The sequence below is a fragment of the Protopterus annectens genome, chromosome 2.part1, assembly GCF_019279795.1.
Source record: "Protopterus annectens isolate FY-2018-M chromosome 2.part1, PAN1.0, whole genome shotgun sequence".
Lineage (NCBI taxonomy): Eukaryota > Metazoa > Chordata > Ceratodontiformes > Protopteridae > Protopterus > Protopterus annectens.
In genome coordinates this window covers 150,842,289-150,858,987 of record NC_056729.1, presented here as the reverse complement: position 1 = coordinate 150,858,987, position 16,699 = coordinate 150,842,289, and the positions used below count along the sequence as shown (strand labels likewise).

Genomic DNA, 16,699 nt, shown 5'->3' with positions numbered 1-16,699 from the left:
TATGTTTCGGAATAGCGTGTGAATTAGAACACAGCTGTACTGTCTCAAGTACATTTATTATTTATTTATAGCACAACATAGTATGTTCAGGAATAGCATGTGTATTAGAGCACAGCTGCACAGTCTCAAGTACATTTATTATTTATTGATGGCACGACTTGTATGATCATGAATAGCATGTGTATTACAGCACAGCTGCATGGTCTCAAGTACATTTATTATTTATTCATGGCACGACTTGTATGATCAGGAGTAGTATGTGTATTAGAGCACAGCTGCACTGTCGCAAGTACATTTATTATTTATTTATGGCACGACATAGTATGATCAGGAATAGCATGTGTATTAGAGCATAGCTGCACGGTCTCAAGTACATTTATTATTTATTTATGGCATGACATAGTATGATCAGGAATAGCACATGTATTAGAGCATAGCTGCACTGTCTCAAGTACATTTATTTATTTATGGCACGGCATAGTATGATCAGGAATAGCACGTTTACTAGAGCACAGCTGCATGGTCTCAAGTACATTTATTATTTATTTACGGCATGACTTGTATGATCAGGAATAGCATGTGTATTAGAGCACAGCTGCATGGTCTCAAGTACATAATATTTATGGCATGACTTGTATGATCAGGAATAGCACGTGTATTAGAGCACAGCTGCATGGTCTCAAGTACAGTTATGTATTTGTCACGACACAGTATGATCAGGAATAATGTGTATTAGAGCACAGCTGCACTGTCTCAAGTACATTTATTATTTATTTATGGCACAACTTGTATGAACAGGAATAGTATGTGTATTAGAGCATAGCTGCACTGTCTCAAGTACATTTCTTATTTATTTATGGCACGACTTGTGTGATCAGGAATAGCCTGTGTATTAGAGCATAGCTGCACTGTCTCAAGTACATTTATTATTTATTTATGGCACGACTTGTATGATCAGGAATAGCATGTGTATTAGAGCACAGCTGCACGGTCTCAAGTTCATTTATTGTTTATTTATGGCATGACTTATATGATCAGGAATAGCACATGTATTAGATCATAGCTGCACGGTCTCAAGTACATTTATTATTTGTTTATGGCACGACACAGTATGATCAGGAATAGCATGTGTATTAGATCACATCTGCATTGTCTAAAGTACATTTATTGTTTATTTATGGCACGACATAGTATGTACAGGAGTAGCACGTGTACTAGAGCACAGCTGCATGGTCTCAAGTGCATTTATTATTTATTTATGGCACGACTTGTATGATCTGGAGTATCATGTGTATTAGAGCACAGCTGCACGGTCTTAAGTACATTTATTATTTATTCATGGCACAACATAGTATGATCAGGAATAGCATGTGTATTAGAGCATAGCTGCACGGTCTCAAGTACATTTATTATTTATTTATGGCATGACATAGTATGATCAGGAATAGCACATGTATTAGAGCATAGCTGCACTGTCTCAAGTACATTTATTATTTATTTATGGCACGGCATAGTATGATCAGGAATAGCATGTGTACTAGAGCACAGCTGCATGGTCTCAAGTACATTTATTATTTATTTATGGCATGACTTGTATGATCAGGAATAGCATGTGTATTAGAGCACAGCTGCATGGTCTCAAGTACATTTATTATAATATTTATGGCATGACTTGTATGATCAGGAATAGCACGTGTATTAGAGCACAGCTGCACGGTCTCAAGTACAGTTATGTATTTATGTCACGACACAGTATGATCAGGAATAATGTGTATTAGAGCACAGCTGCACGGTCTCAAGTAGATTTATTATTTATTTATGGCACGACTTGTATGATCAGGAATAGCATGTGTATTAGAGCACAGCTGCACGGTCTCAAGTACATTTATTATTTATTTATGGCACGACTTGTATGATCAGGAATAACGTGTATTTGAGCACAGTTGCACGGTCTTAAGTACATTTATTATTTATTTATGGCACGACTTGTATGATCAGGAATAGCATGTGTATTAGAGCATAGCTTCACTGTCAAGTCCATTTGTTATTTATTTATGGCACGACTTGTATGATCAGGAATAGCATGTGTATTAGAGCATAGCTGCACTGTCTCAAGTACATTTATTATTTATTTATTGCACAACTTGTATGATCAGGAATAGCATGTGTATTAGAGCACAGCTGCACGGTCTCAAGTACATTTATTATTTATTTATGGCACGACTTGTATGATCAGGAGTAGCATGTGTATTAGAGCACAGCTGCACGGTCTCAAGTACATTTATTGTGTATTTATGGCACGACACAGAATGATCAGGAGTAGAATGTGTATTAGAGCACAGCTGCATGGTCTCAAGTACATTTATTATTTATTCATGGCACGACATAATATGTTCAGGAATAGCATGTGTATTAGAACACAGCTGCACTGTCTCAAGTACATTTTTTATTTATTTATGGCACGACATAATATGATCAGGAATAGCATGTGTATTACCAAGGCCATTGACGAGGGGAAGGTGGTCCACACAGCCTACCTGGACCTCGCAAAAGCCTTCGATACAATACCCCACTCTGGCATTATAGATAAGCTCACCAGCTTAAATATAAACCCCTATGTCACTAGATGGTTTGCAAACTGGCTCAAATGGTCAGAACCCACATGGTTAGAATTGCTGGAGCCATGTCAGACTCCAAACCTGTTACAAGTGGCATCCCACAAGGCTCAGTCCTGGGGCCTCTCTTGTTCGATATATATTTCTCGGAGGTACAGGCCAACACGGAAGGACTGTGGCTGACCAAGTTCGCAGATAACTGCAAACTGGGCGCCATAATCGACTCTCCAGCCGACACAAGCATCTTCCATAAGGGCCTCATAGAAACAGACAACTGGTGCCAGAGCCATGGCCTCAAGCTAAACGCCAAAAAGTGTATAGTCATCCCCTTTGGCAAAAACAAAGTGCCCACAAATTACCACATAGGTGGTAATCCATTAAGTACGGAAGAAGTAATTAGGGACCTGGGGACCCAAGTTGATAGCAATCTCCCATTTGACAACCACGTGGCCAAAGTGGTTAGAAAAACATTTTATATAGCCCACCTAATCATGAAGGGATTCACATCTAGATCAGGGGAGGTCATCGTGCCTCTTTACTCATCCCTCATCAGGCCCATAACTGAGTACAATGCCCCTTTTGGGATGTACCTTACCAGACATCTGTAGCAACTGGAAAGACCCCAAAAGTACCTCACCAAGAGGATCAAAGGGCTCAAACAGATACCATATGCTGCCCAGTTAAAGAAACTCCAGCTCTACTCAGTGGCATACTGCCTGCTCAGAGGCGATCTGTGCCTGACGTATAATAAAGCCATGTCCAACCCGGAATTAATGGACATGCTGCACCTCAGAAAATCCAAATCCCATCGAGCTACGCACTCGAGAGACTAGAACCTCAGCACTGAAATAAATAGGACATGCTGGAGGGACAGATTCATAACCCAGAGGCTCCCTTCACTCTGGAATAAAATCCCAGTCCAGGTTAGGCAGAGTCCCTCATTGACTCTCTTCAAGAGGAATCTTGAGTGGATGGGAGATCGTAGGTTTACCCCAGGTATTACTTCTGTGTCACTGTTAGACAGAGGCACAGTATACTAACCTCGAAAAAGGGCATAGCAAAATTAATTTAAAATGGGTGGCGAAAGCAAAACACACTCTGGCTAGGCTTATAAATTCCCTAGGGCAGATAGCCTAGTATGAACCTATGAGCATAGCTGCACTGTCTCAAGTACAGTTATTATTTATTTATGGCACAACTTGTATGATCAAGACTAGCATGTGTATTAGAGCATAGCTTCACTGTCAAGTCCATTTGTTATTTATTTATGGCACGACTTGTATGATCAGGAATAGCATGTGTATTAGAGCATAGCTGCACTGTCTCAAGTACATTTATTATTTATTTATTGCACAACTTGTATGATCAGGAATAGCATGTGTATTAGAGCACAGCTGCACAGTCTCAAGTACATTTATTATTTGTTTATGGCACAACATAATATGTTCAGGAATAGCATGTGTATTAGAGCATAGCTGCACTGTCGCAAGTACATTTATTATTTACTTATGGCACGACTTGTATGATCAGGAATAGCATGTGTATTAGAGCATAGCTGCACGGTTTCAAGTACATTTATTATTTGTTTATGGCACAACATAATATGATCAGGAATAGCATGTGTATTAGAGCATAGCTGCACGGTCTCAAGTACATTTAATATTTATTTATGGCACAACATAGTATGATCAGGAATAGCACATGTATTAGAGCATAGCTGCACTGTCTCAAGTACATGTGTATTAGAGCACAGCAGCACTGTCTCAAGTACATTTATTATTTATTTATGGCACTTATATGATCAGGAATAGCATGTGTATTAGAGCACAGCTGCGCTGTCTCAAGTACTTTTATTATTTATTTATGGCACTTGTATGATCAGGAATAGCATGTGTATTAGAGCACAGCTGCACTGTCTCAAGTACATTTATTATTTATTTATGACACTTATATGATCAGGAATAGCATGTGTATTAGAGCACAGCTGCGCTGTCTCAAGTACTTTTATTATTTATTTATGGCACTTGTATGATCAGGAATAGCATGTGTATTAGAGCACAGCTGCACTGTCTCAAGTACATTTATTTATGGCACGACTTGTATGATAAGGAATAGCACGTGTATTAGAGCACAGCTGCACGGTCTCAAGTACATTTATTATTTATTTATGGCACGACTTGTATGATCAGGAATAGCATGTGTATTAGAGCACAGCTGCACGGTCTCAAGTACATTTATTATTTATTTATGGCACGACTTGTATGATAAGGAATAGCACGTGTATTAGAGCACAGCTGCACGGTCTCAAGTACATTTATTATTTATTTATGGCACGACTTGTATGATCAGGAATAGCATGTGTATTAGAGCACAGCTGCACGGTCTCAAGTAGAGTTATTATTTATTTATGAAGGGCAAGGTATTAGAGTATGAGGTAGTGAAGTGGGCAGGATACTAGTTGTGTCACTGGTCTGTGGTTGCCTTCATGTGAGTAATTTGGAAAGGCAACAACAGTCTGAAAAGTGTCATGTAAGACTAAGGATGGTCAGACAAGGAATTAGCCACTCATCTGGCAATACAGACAGCATGATGACAAAAAAACCCCACACTGTATCATTCCAGTTACTCGTCTAAAGATAACAGTGGAATCAAGTACAAATGCATACAGTTGTAAGGTAGAAAGAGAAATAAAACTGCTTAAGGGCATATCATACAGTGCAACCACTAAGTCACCAACATGTAGCATACAGCACGTATAGTAGGAAATGCATGAGAACAGCACAAAATAAAATATGCAATTAAAGGAATGGATGAGTGTGTCTGCCCATAGCTCTCAACTGTCCAGATTTTTGCAGAATGCCCAGATTTTCATCTGATATTTTTGGTCTATTCCTCATAAAATGTGCGTTTTTCCTCCAAATCAATGAAGATGAAAGCCACTGAATAATGACCTATATTTGAGCTCAGACTTCTTATCCTTCAGAAAATGCACAATAATGCAAATTGTGTTAGTCGAGCAGTTTTCTGAGTTTATATGAGCAATGTAGACTACAAAACAAAAGGAACCGAAGACTGTCTACTCATGTTTGAACCCTGTATCACACATATGCCTTTTCATAGAGCTATTAGCAGGTAAGAAAACCATCACACTTGGCTAGTATTCAGAGATCAGTTTGAACATGGAAAAAGAAACAAGACTGTTTCTACTAATGTTTGAAACTTGCTTTCTACAGAAGCTAGGGCATTTGTGTCATAAAATCATTGCACTTAGCTAGCATTTAGAAATCGGCACAAAATAAAATATGAAATTAAATTAACTAAAAACTCTTGTTTACCAATGTTTTAACTTTGCACTGCTCAAATGCTTTCCTGCAGGGTATTAGCAAGTCAAGTCATAACATTGCTGAAAAGCTAGTTTCTCTGAGGATAAAAAGGACAGTTGAAACTAGTGAATGACTCAGTGAGAGCTGTTGTGAGTACAACTGCAACTTGAGAAGGAATCTGCCTAACACCTCTGAAGCTTCCTGTAAGCACCCTCCCCCAACCCCTGCAGCCATAGTTGGGACATGCCCAGAAAGCCAGACTGAAAATGTAAACAAAGACTACAATCAAAACAAAAAAATCCCTGGGATTGTTCCTTTAATGTGGAAAAATATTTACTGATTGCTCTAATCTCTGCAAGAAAGATATCTGAGTTGCAAGCTCTTATGGTGAGTCATTCCTATCTGATTTACAACAGGGATGTTTGAGAACTAATCCTTTTTATGCCTATCTGACTTTTTTTAAGCCAAACTGTCCATCTCCCCATTTTCTTTACTGAACCCAGAAATGAGGGAAAGAGGATCCTTCATAGCTTTGCTGTCCACAAACAATTCGGGTATTATCTTGACATAACTAAATCTCTCAAATCTTTGGATCAATTGTCCATTTCATGTGAGGGTATAAAGATGGGGCAAACTTTGTCAAAACAGAATATTTCTAAATGTTTCTCTAAGGCTATTACCTTTTGTTGTACTCAGTGCAACAGTCCTCTTCCAGACAAGGGTCTACACACTACCAAGGTCTTGGCTTCATCTTTGGATTAATTAAAAGGGTTGCATTCTAGAATTATTCTAGAACCTGCATCTTGGTCCACTGTACATACATTTACAAAGCAGTATATGCTTGATTCCTTCTCTAGGTCTAGATCAGATTTTGCATGGACTTTTCTCTAGGGGCTTCTCTTCTTCCACCTCCCAAATGTAGTTAGCTAAGGTAATCTACCCATATAACTCCTGCTACTCCAGCAGTGATGAATATCATGAACATAGTGCAGCTGTGTAACTAAATCTGCAGTAACCACTCCCTCCCTCTACCCCCTCCCCCTTTTTTTGTGTTGTTTATGGCAGGGTGTGGTTAATTATATTTTGTTCTTCCTAGCATTGCCCTTTCAGAGCTCAGCCTCCCTCTGTCTGTTGGCAGGAAAGATTTGAAGGGCTTGGTGGCCATACTTGTCTTTTGGTCAGCTCAACTCAACCTGCCAGACAGTTTGCACGCGTGGAAGTTGCCCTGAAGCTTTGGAAGCTGGCTGGCTGTTATATCCTTGGCAGGATATAACCCACCTGCTTTTACATCCTTGGCAGGACATAACCCACCTACTGTTACATCCTTGGCAGGATATAACCCACCTGCTTTTACATCCTTGGCAGGACATAACCCACCTACTGTTACATCCTTGGCAGGATATAACCCACCTGCTTTTACATCCTTGGCAGGATATAACCCACCTGCTTTTACATCCTTGGCTAGATATAACCCACCTGCTTTTACATCCCTGGCAGGATATAACCCACCTGCTTTTACATCCCTGGCAGGATATAACCCACCTGCTTTTACATCCTTGGCATGATGTAACCCACCTGCTTTTACATCCTTGGCAGGATATAACCCACCTGCTTTTACATCCTTGGCAGGATATAACCCACCTACTGTTACATCCTTGGCAGGATATAACCCACCTGCTTTTACATCCTTGGCAGTGTATAACCCACCTGCTGTTACATCCTTGGCAGTGTATAACCCACCTGCTGTTACATCCTTGGCAGGATATAACCCACCTGCTTTTACATCCTTGGCAGGATATAACCCACCTACTGTTACATCCTTGGCAGGATATAACCCACCTGCTTTTACATCCTTGGCAGTGTATAACCCACCTGCTGTTACATCCTTGGCAGTGTATAACCCACCTGCTGTTACATCCTTGGCAGGACATAACCCACCTGCTTTTACATCCTTGGCAGGATATAACCCACCTGCTGTTACATCCTTGGAAGGATATAACTCCTATAGCTAAAGCTACTGCAGCAGTGATAATTCAATATCAATTGTTATGGTAAGTTTACTTACACAACTGTACTTTCTACGTCGCCCTCTCTACTTCATTGCTAGCATAACCTCCCTAGACTGCATTTTGTTTAGGTAAAAACTGTATTAAATCTCTTTTTAAATGTTATTTTGTCCTTACTCACTTGGCTATTTGTATCTTGTAAGTTAACCCACCAGAATATGGGTCATAGTACCAGCTGGGTAAGCATGTTGTGTCCCTTTTTGCTTCTGTCTCCCTGGAACCCGTGTCCTCTTTCTTAAAGGCTAAACAGCTTGTGTTGCTAAATGGTCACTGTTAAATCAATGTTGTCAGATGGCTAATTGCAACAGACCTTGAGTGTAATATGCACATAATCATAGTGACTTGACTATCATGCATTAATTTTTCATCAACTTCAAAACCAACTGCATCTGCAGTCAAACCATCTTTGCCCTGGTAGTTTTGTTCACAGACACATGTTTTCCATCTGACACCCTACATTCATAACATGGTACTTTTGCTTCTCACTGACTCCCCTATGTCATGGTGATTTTTTTTTTCATTCTTTTTGTTTAGGATTTAGTCCTGTTCTAGGAGTCTACATATGTACTCTGACTTCAGCTTTCAGTTGTTTGTTCCTGAAAAACTATTTTATGTATTTTAAAGTCGATCTATATAAACTTGAATGATGCTGTTGCACTGCCCCTGACACCATTTTAGGTTTTGCCCATTGTTGCCAAGAATATGTTTTAGGGATGTGCTCACTTAATGTGAAAGCATTCTCTCTGCATCCTTTGCTTATTACTGCTTTCTTAGCCAGCAGGTAAAGACATTGTATATACATATGCCTCATCCAATACAGCATTCCACAGATTTTTCATTTATTTTCAGTATCCTGATCTTCCCCTTGCCACACGCTGTGCAGATAATTTTAACTGTACAGCACAAGCTTTCTAAAGATATTTAATCTGGAGCTGTAACTGAGGGCTCATGAGTTGGTGTTGTGCCTTAACCTCCCAGTTTGTTTCTTACTAATAATATCCAGTGCAAACTGCATCACATTCTAAGAAGGAAACCTTGTAGTGTTCATTGGTATAATAATGGCTACTGGAAAACCTTCAGACTTGCTTTTGAAATGATTGGGCTTATTCTAGCAGTTTAATAAGGTAAAATTTCCTTGTTGGAGCACTTAAGTATTTAAATGTTTTTAATGTAATATGTGCTTTTACATGAAAACATAATTTTGTCTCATTATAAGCAGGATAAACGCACTGTCATGTGCTGTTATAGAAATATGTGCTGTTGTCATGCAGTTAACAGTGCAGCTGCTTGTGAACCATTTTCCAAAAGTATATTAACCTTACTCTCTGGCTGTTCACATTGGTGAAATAAAAATACCCTCAAAGTACAGACCTGTTAAACTTTGCCAGTGGCATAAAGAGATAAAGCCTTTAATATAATCCAGGTAACCCACATTCTCCAGCATGGAGACTCAAGGTGGATATACGGTGGTTCTTGTCAAGCTTGAGCCACTGCTCCATGAACTGGACCTTAACTGAAGAAAGGAGGTTTGTCATTAAACAGGCACCTGGTGCAAGGACACTACAGACATAGCTACTAAAGGTTGTGATGGTAGGCCTCGGCATTTGTGGGGAAGCGTACATGTGTGGACAAAGGAGCATATGCAGTCCTTATGATTAAGCAAGTTCTGATGGCACCCCCAGGGCTAGGACTAGACCATATACAGTGAAAATGCAGACATTGCCAGGATGCTGTAATGGACAGATTACACCCCCATGGCTGCTTAGCTGATGGCCCTCCTCTGTCAGCATAATGTCTAATGGAGGAGAGGATGGATGGTTACAAGGGTGAGGCACAAATTATACAAAAAATATGAACTGTTTGCATGTAGAAGGGCTAGCGTTTGGTGCGCTTTGAGGCTTGACCCTCAAAAGACGGCTTTGTGATCATTTGATTTAAGCCATGTGTCTGTAGTAAAAGCCTACATGTCAGCTACACCACGTTGTGGCAGTGAAGATGAGTTGGCTAGCTGCTATATTGCCTGATTTTGTCTGCATGGTAGATAAGAATGACAAATCATTCCAGCAGGAATGGCAAAAAAGGTTAAAATAATTACTAGAAATGTTTTCCAACACTTGAACACAGGCTGTAGCTGTGACAGATCATGGCAGTGTTAAAAGGATGGTCATAGAGGTATGGCACATTGTGACAGGGAAATGGGGCCCAGCTCATGGTACTGTTAGGATGGTCATGGAGGCAAGGCATATTGTGGCAGCAGAATGGGGCGCAGCTCATGGTAGTGTTAGAAGGATGGTCATGGAGGCAAGGCATATTGTGGTAGGGGAATGGGGCCCAGTTCATGGTAGTATTTGAAGTATGGTTGTGGAGGCAATGCTCATTGCGGCTGGGGATTGGGGCCCAGCAGAAGTTTACTAGAGCTGGTAGTTTGACATTTTCTTTGGATTCTGATTCCATTGATTAAAACTTGTTTAGTAGTTCAAGCTGTGATACCAGCTGGGGATTCCTGAAGGATGCAGTCCAACTTTGAATAATGAGCTGTTTAGCTTCCAAATTACAGGGAGACAAACCTGAATGTTTGCATGGCATTTGACAGTTGAGAAGTACTTGGTTAGTTCCCTGCAGCTGATAAAGAATTCAGGAATATTTTTATTGATGATATATTCTTTGATGAATTCCTGTACACTCTCCTCTTCTGGATGCCTCTGTGCTATTTTAGAATGTTTTCTACTGACCAGGCAATAAATACTTTTACATTTCTTTTCAGAATACTGTAATGGAGGCGACAATCCATCTCCCAGCATCTTTGTTTTCTCAGCATAGCAGCCAAGGTGCTGTAGAGGAGAACAGCTATAGGCTGCAGCTCATTGCATTTCGTAATGGAAAGCTGTTCCCAGCCACTGGAAATTCATCAAATCTAGCCGATGGTGGAAAAAGGCGAACAGTTGCTACCCCAGTTATACTTACCAAAATAGGTATTTATGAAGAATTTGTTGCCCTGTTTGAAAAATTGTACTGTCTATACAACTAGGTTTGTATAACTAATTGTATATGTATTTTCCCTTTCTGAACGGGTGTCTTGCAGATGTTTGTCAGTTTCCCCATGACCACTGCCAGTTGTCTCATTAGTCTTTATCAGGCATTCTACTGTTCATACAGTTACTTCTGTGCTTTCCTTTTAACTTTTATGTTTTTGTTTTATTCCTGTTTAAAAATTTAGTTCTACTACAGGTGAACCTTTTGCATAGTAGAACATGCGTTTTTTTTATGTTTTTAATCTCTGTGCTGTAAAGAAGACACTAGAGCTAGTGTGTGTGACCTGTGCTATCATGGAGGCTAGTTCTTCACAGACATTGAGGAAGAACAGAGGCATGGATAGTTTGACCGGGGCATAGACTGGTAGATATTGTAATTAGCCCCACTGATTTTTAGTGCAAGTTTGGTATGTGTCCATTGGCTGCGTACACCTCTATAAATATGCACAAAAACTGCTTTCTCTTTTCATTAACTGGTTTTTGCTGTGTAATCTGTTTAAGCTACTGTACATTTGTTTTTCAGATAGTGCTGGCTCTACTGTTCAACATTGCCAAAGACATCTTACAAAAGCTACAGTGACAAGGAGAAATGTGTGTTTCAGCATAGTCAGTTTTCCTTGCTGAGGCACAATAATGTGGTACAACGATATTTTACCACTTTACCTGCAAAGAAATTATATCTCTGTTTGAATTAAATTTATAATTCACCACTTTTTTCTTGATTGCTGATACCCATAGAGAAACTCACGAGAAGAGAAATTGCAAGCAAGGTAATAGGTAATGATTCATTACCATTATTGGCTTTTGCCTTGTTCACTTTGGTTTCTTTGTGGATCATGTTCACAGTAGTCCTACTTGCATGTTTTTTATTCTGCAAGAAATAAACACATAGAACACTGGTCCAAACAAACTCTTAAATTACTGAATAAGCCAGAAATGAATCCAAAAGTTTTATTTTAAGCGCTTTTGTTTCGTCAATAGGAAACTTCATCAGAAAATGACAAAAATGCACACAACCCAGCTTAAATACTCCCCCTAATTAACCATTTGTAGTACTGCCTACATTTTTTAAAAAGACAAAGGTACTTATAAATGTCACACCACTATAGAACAATAAAATAGTAAGTAGTACTTATACATGCGTCCTAATACCCCATAGTTCAAAAATATGAAATATAAAAATATATAAGAATATAAAAATACATATGCTTTTCTAAAAAAAAATATGTGTGTGTGTGTGTGTACAACAATTACAGAGAGCAATACAAAAAACTGTCCCAAACCCAACAGTCCTTGGCAATAAACTAATACAACCGAAAGTACAATTGGGAATACACTTTTATAAAACAAAATTCAGATCTCAGCCTAAGTACCTAACTTATAGATGAGGTACTATTTAACCCAGGGTTTACACAAGCATTTGTTCTTAACTCAGAATATTTTACATAATGAAATAAAAAAATGCCCTAGCAGTACATGTTATGGAAAATCAAGGGCATCATTTTAAGTTTACTATATTAGAACAAGCATGTACTGGTGAGAGAGGTGGTCCAGTAAATGATTTTTTAGAACTAAAAGAACTAAAATGGCAGTTGAGAACAAATGCTAGTGTAAACCCTGGGTTAAATAGTACCTTATCTATAAGTTCGGTACATAGCCTGAGATCTGAATTTTTTTTTATAAAAGTGTATTCCCAATTGTACTTTCGGTTGTATTGGTGTTTTGGTTTGTTGTCAAGGACTGTTGTGTTTGGGACAATTTTTTTGTATTGCTCTCTGTAATTGTACACACACACGCATATATATATATATATATATATATATATATTTTTTATAAAAGCATATGTATTTTTATATTATATATTTTTATATTTCATATTTTTGAACTGTGGGGTATTAGGACGTATGTACAAGTACTATTTACTATTTTATTCTGTAGTGGTGTAACGTTTATAGCACCTTTGTCTTTTTAAAAAATGTAGGCAGTACTACAAATGGTTAATTGGGGGAGTATTTAACCTGGGTTGTGTGCATTTTTGTCATTTTCTGATGAAGTTTCCTACTGAGGAAATGAAAGCGCTTGAAATAAAACTTTTGGATTAATTTCTGGCTTCTTCATTAATTTACGATTCTGCAAGAAGTCTTGTCTCTGTTACAGCCAGGCTAGCCCCGCTCCATTCGCCCTCGCTATGCTCGGGCTCACTCTGCTCTCCTACCCTACCTCCATTCCCACCCACCCCTACTTCAATTACATTTATTCTCATCATAGACCCGCCTCCTCACCCATCCACCAATCCAGACCCCCCATCAAACCCCACCCATTTCCACACTCCAGTCCCGTACTTACTCCACCTTCCCTACTATCCCTATCCCCATATCTCTGTCCCTATCTCCACCCCTTGTACTTGCATCTACCCTCATCATTCACACCTACATCGCACTTCACTCCACCACTACTTCAGTTTCATTAACCAAACTCCCACACACACTCCATTTACAAATGCACTCTACTGCAGTATCTACTCCTCTAACATTCACCCACCGCAATGCCTGTCATACACAACACATTTTTACTTGCTCTTACTACTTCTCACTCTCCTTCTAACATTCACAACACTTCACAGAATCTACTTGCCTCCCAAACTCACATCTACTACAACCTCCTACTGTGCCACCCACTTCAGCTATTCTGCAATGTGCTCTACTCTGTATGGCACAGATTTAATTTTACCCCAACACAGTCTTCCATATAATCTCAACCACAACTACTTAAAAAAAAAAAAAAAAAAAAAAAGAAAGAAATACCATCCCTACACTACTCCCACTCATCCTAGCATAGTCCTGTGTGGTGATGTACACCCCAACCATGTCCCTTCTCCTCCCACTCAACATGCCTCTCTAAATACCACTAACACCTCTAAATCCCTAAAATTCACCACCATCAACATACAAAGCATAAAAAGTAAAATCCCCCTTCTACAAGCCTGGCTAGCACAACATGAACCTGATTTCACAGCCATAACCAAAACCTGGCTCCAACCATATATAAAGGACTCCTCATGCCTTAGAACAGATAGACTCCACAAAAGAGGCGGGGGCATCGCATTACTTTATCATAGTGGCCCTCACAGTAATCCCATACCCAAAGCCCATTCCCCCCCCTTTTTCCACCACGGAGTTACTTATTACCTTTCTGAAGCTAAATGACAGTAAAAGTATCTGCATCATAGTCGTATATAGTCTCCCAGACAACAATGTTCCCATTCTTGAAGACATTCTTGCATGGACTACCAGCAACATAAAAAATGAAACAATCGTCCTAAGTGATGTCAATATTAATTGGTTAGACTTCTCCACAAACAACTCTTCCTCCAATATTAACCTTCATACCTGCACTCAGCTAATATCAGACGTTACTAGACCTGCTAAACAGAACATCAAAGGTTCTATCCTGGACTGGGTCATGGTTTCTGACCCTAGCAAATTTGCTACCTCTGGTACACTCCCAGATAGTATCAGCGACTACTCACCAGCTTACATAATACACAAACCCTCCTCTTTACCAAATATACACCAATATAGACATAGCCGAGATTTATCCCATTTCTGTCCAAGTATCTTTAATGACGCCTTACATAATACTAGCTGGAACCCATTAAAGGTTCTCCCACTCAAAGAAGCTATGGATTTCTTCAAGTCTACTTTTCTCAGTGTCCTAAATAGGCTTGCCCCTCTCCGCCTAAAAGAGTCAAGGCTAAACATGCTAAATGGCTTACCAAGTCCACAAAACAAATCATGTCTTCCAGGGATAAAGCCTGGAACGTCCGCCTAAAAAACAAAACCCCTTCCAATCTCCAAAGATATAAACAACTTCAGAACCAAAGCCAAACGATCAGTACTTAAAAACAAAAAATAATACTTCCATACCCTCCAAAACCAACACATACAATAACCCCAGTAAATTTTGTAGAGCAATCAACTGCCTGCTACATCCAGGAACTAACCACAGTCCTTGCCCAAACCCTGAAAATACTCCTAGTGAATTAGCCTCACTCTTCAACTCTTATTTTATAGACACCATTGCTAAACTTACTACCACTTTCTCATCCATCACCACAGATCCATTCAACCCTTCACTCACACAAACTCTGCCTAACGCAATGCCCTCTTTCACACTCTCTTCCATGTACCTACCTGTACTGTTCTAAAGCTTTTTTAGAAACTGAAACCATGCACCAATGCACCGGGTAACCTACCCGCAGAATACTTATAAGTATCAGCCTCCTCCATAGCATACCCCATCAGTATTCTTATCAGTAGGTCCATTTATGAATCACTCATTCCAGACATCTGGAAAAAGGCTTATGTCCTCCCTCTACATAAAGGGAGGCATTTCAAACTTCCGACCTATCACCATTCTTTTCCCCATATCTAAAATATTTGAAAAGTGCATTCACATTCAGCTCCTCAGCCATCTAACTAAACATCATCTCCTTTCCTCCACTCAGCATGGCTTTAGGCCAGGACACAGCACCTACACCGATCACATTTCTTTCCTAGACACAGTAAACAGAACTCGGGATGAAGGATCTATAGTCTCTGCACTGTTTTTTGATCTGTCAGAAGCATTCAATACTGTCTCTCACACCCTCCTACTCACTAAACTTTCCAGTCTCTGCATCTCTCCTCCCACCCTTCAATGGTTCTAAAATTATCTCAGTAATGGACAACAATCATGCATCTAGCAGCACTTCTCCTCCTCCTTTATCAATACCAAAACTAGAGTACCCCAGGGTTCTATACTGGGTCCCCTTCTTTTCAGTATATTCATTAATGACTTCCACAATTCTCTCACCCACAGTACCGTCATCCAGTACTCAGAAGACTCAACAATAATTTGCGCCACTAAATCTGCCTCTGTACTACAACAACTTAACCAAAAAGCATTCACCATAACTGAATCCTGGATGTCACAAAACCGTCTCGCATTTAATCCCTATAAAACTAAACTAATATTTGCCCCCAAAGAATCCAGCCAAATTGACAAGTCTAAAAACTCTATCCTGTCAAAAAACAGTACTACTATAGATGTCATCCCTAGTACCAATTTGCTTGGTGTCATCATTGATGATAACAATCTTTGACCTCCATATCCACAATAACATCAAAAGAAACCCGGAGCCCTTTAAAGGCACAACTACTTCCTCTGAAACTCAACAAAAAAGTCCCTTGCCTTATCTTTCCTACTTCCAACTCTTTTATATGGAGCCCCCATCCCCACCAACATCCAGTCTTCCCTAAAACTAAAACTCAGCTCGTGCGATAACAAAATTGCCAAATTTGCCACAAATGCAAAATACTCCACCCACCACTGTTCCTCCCTACATCAACTAAATTGGCTTGAGCTCCCTCATCAACTCACTTATGCACAAGTAATTATTGCCCGTAAACTTATCTACAATCCAGAGCCTGCCCAGCTCTCTCCCACATTGAGTACATTTATTTGTTTATTTATTTTGCATTTGTTAACTGGGAAATTCCGACTGAACCAGGTCCATTTTCAGCGGTGGCCCGGGGAGAAAAGCTCCGGCATCAAGTTATACAAATACAGTACATCCAGCATAATACACAAAACAGGTTACATCATGTATGCTGAGCATAGTA

At 39.5% G+C, this 16,699-nt stretch overlaps 1 protein-coding gene across 1 annotated transcript in view; it reads left to right on the top strand.

Moving 5' to 3' along the window:
* The window catches only part of ADGRA3 (adhesion G protein-coupled receptor A3), a gene marked incomplete in the record, with an annotated part of 1,325,547 nt that overhangs the window by 1,149,869 nt on the left and 158,979 nt on the right, over positions 1–16,699 (top strand). Inside the window, 1 exon segment of the mRNA XM_044062081.1 lies at positions 10,769–10,976. Within this exon segment, the coding sequence (XP_043918016.1) occupies positions 10,769–10,976 (208 nt within the window).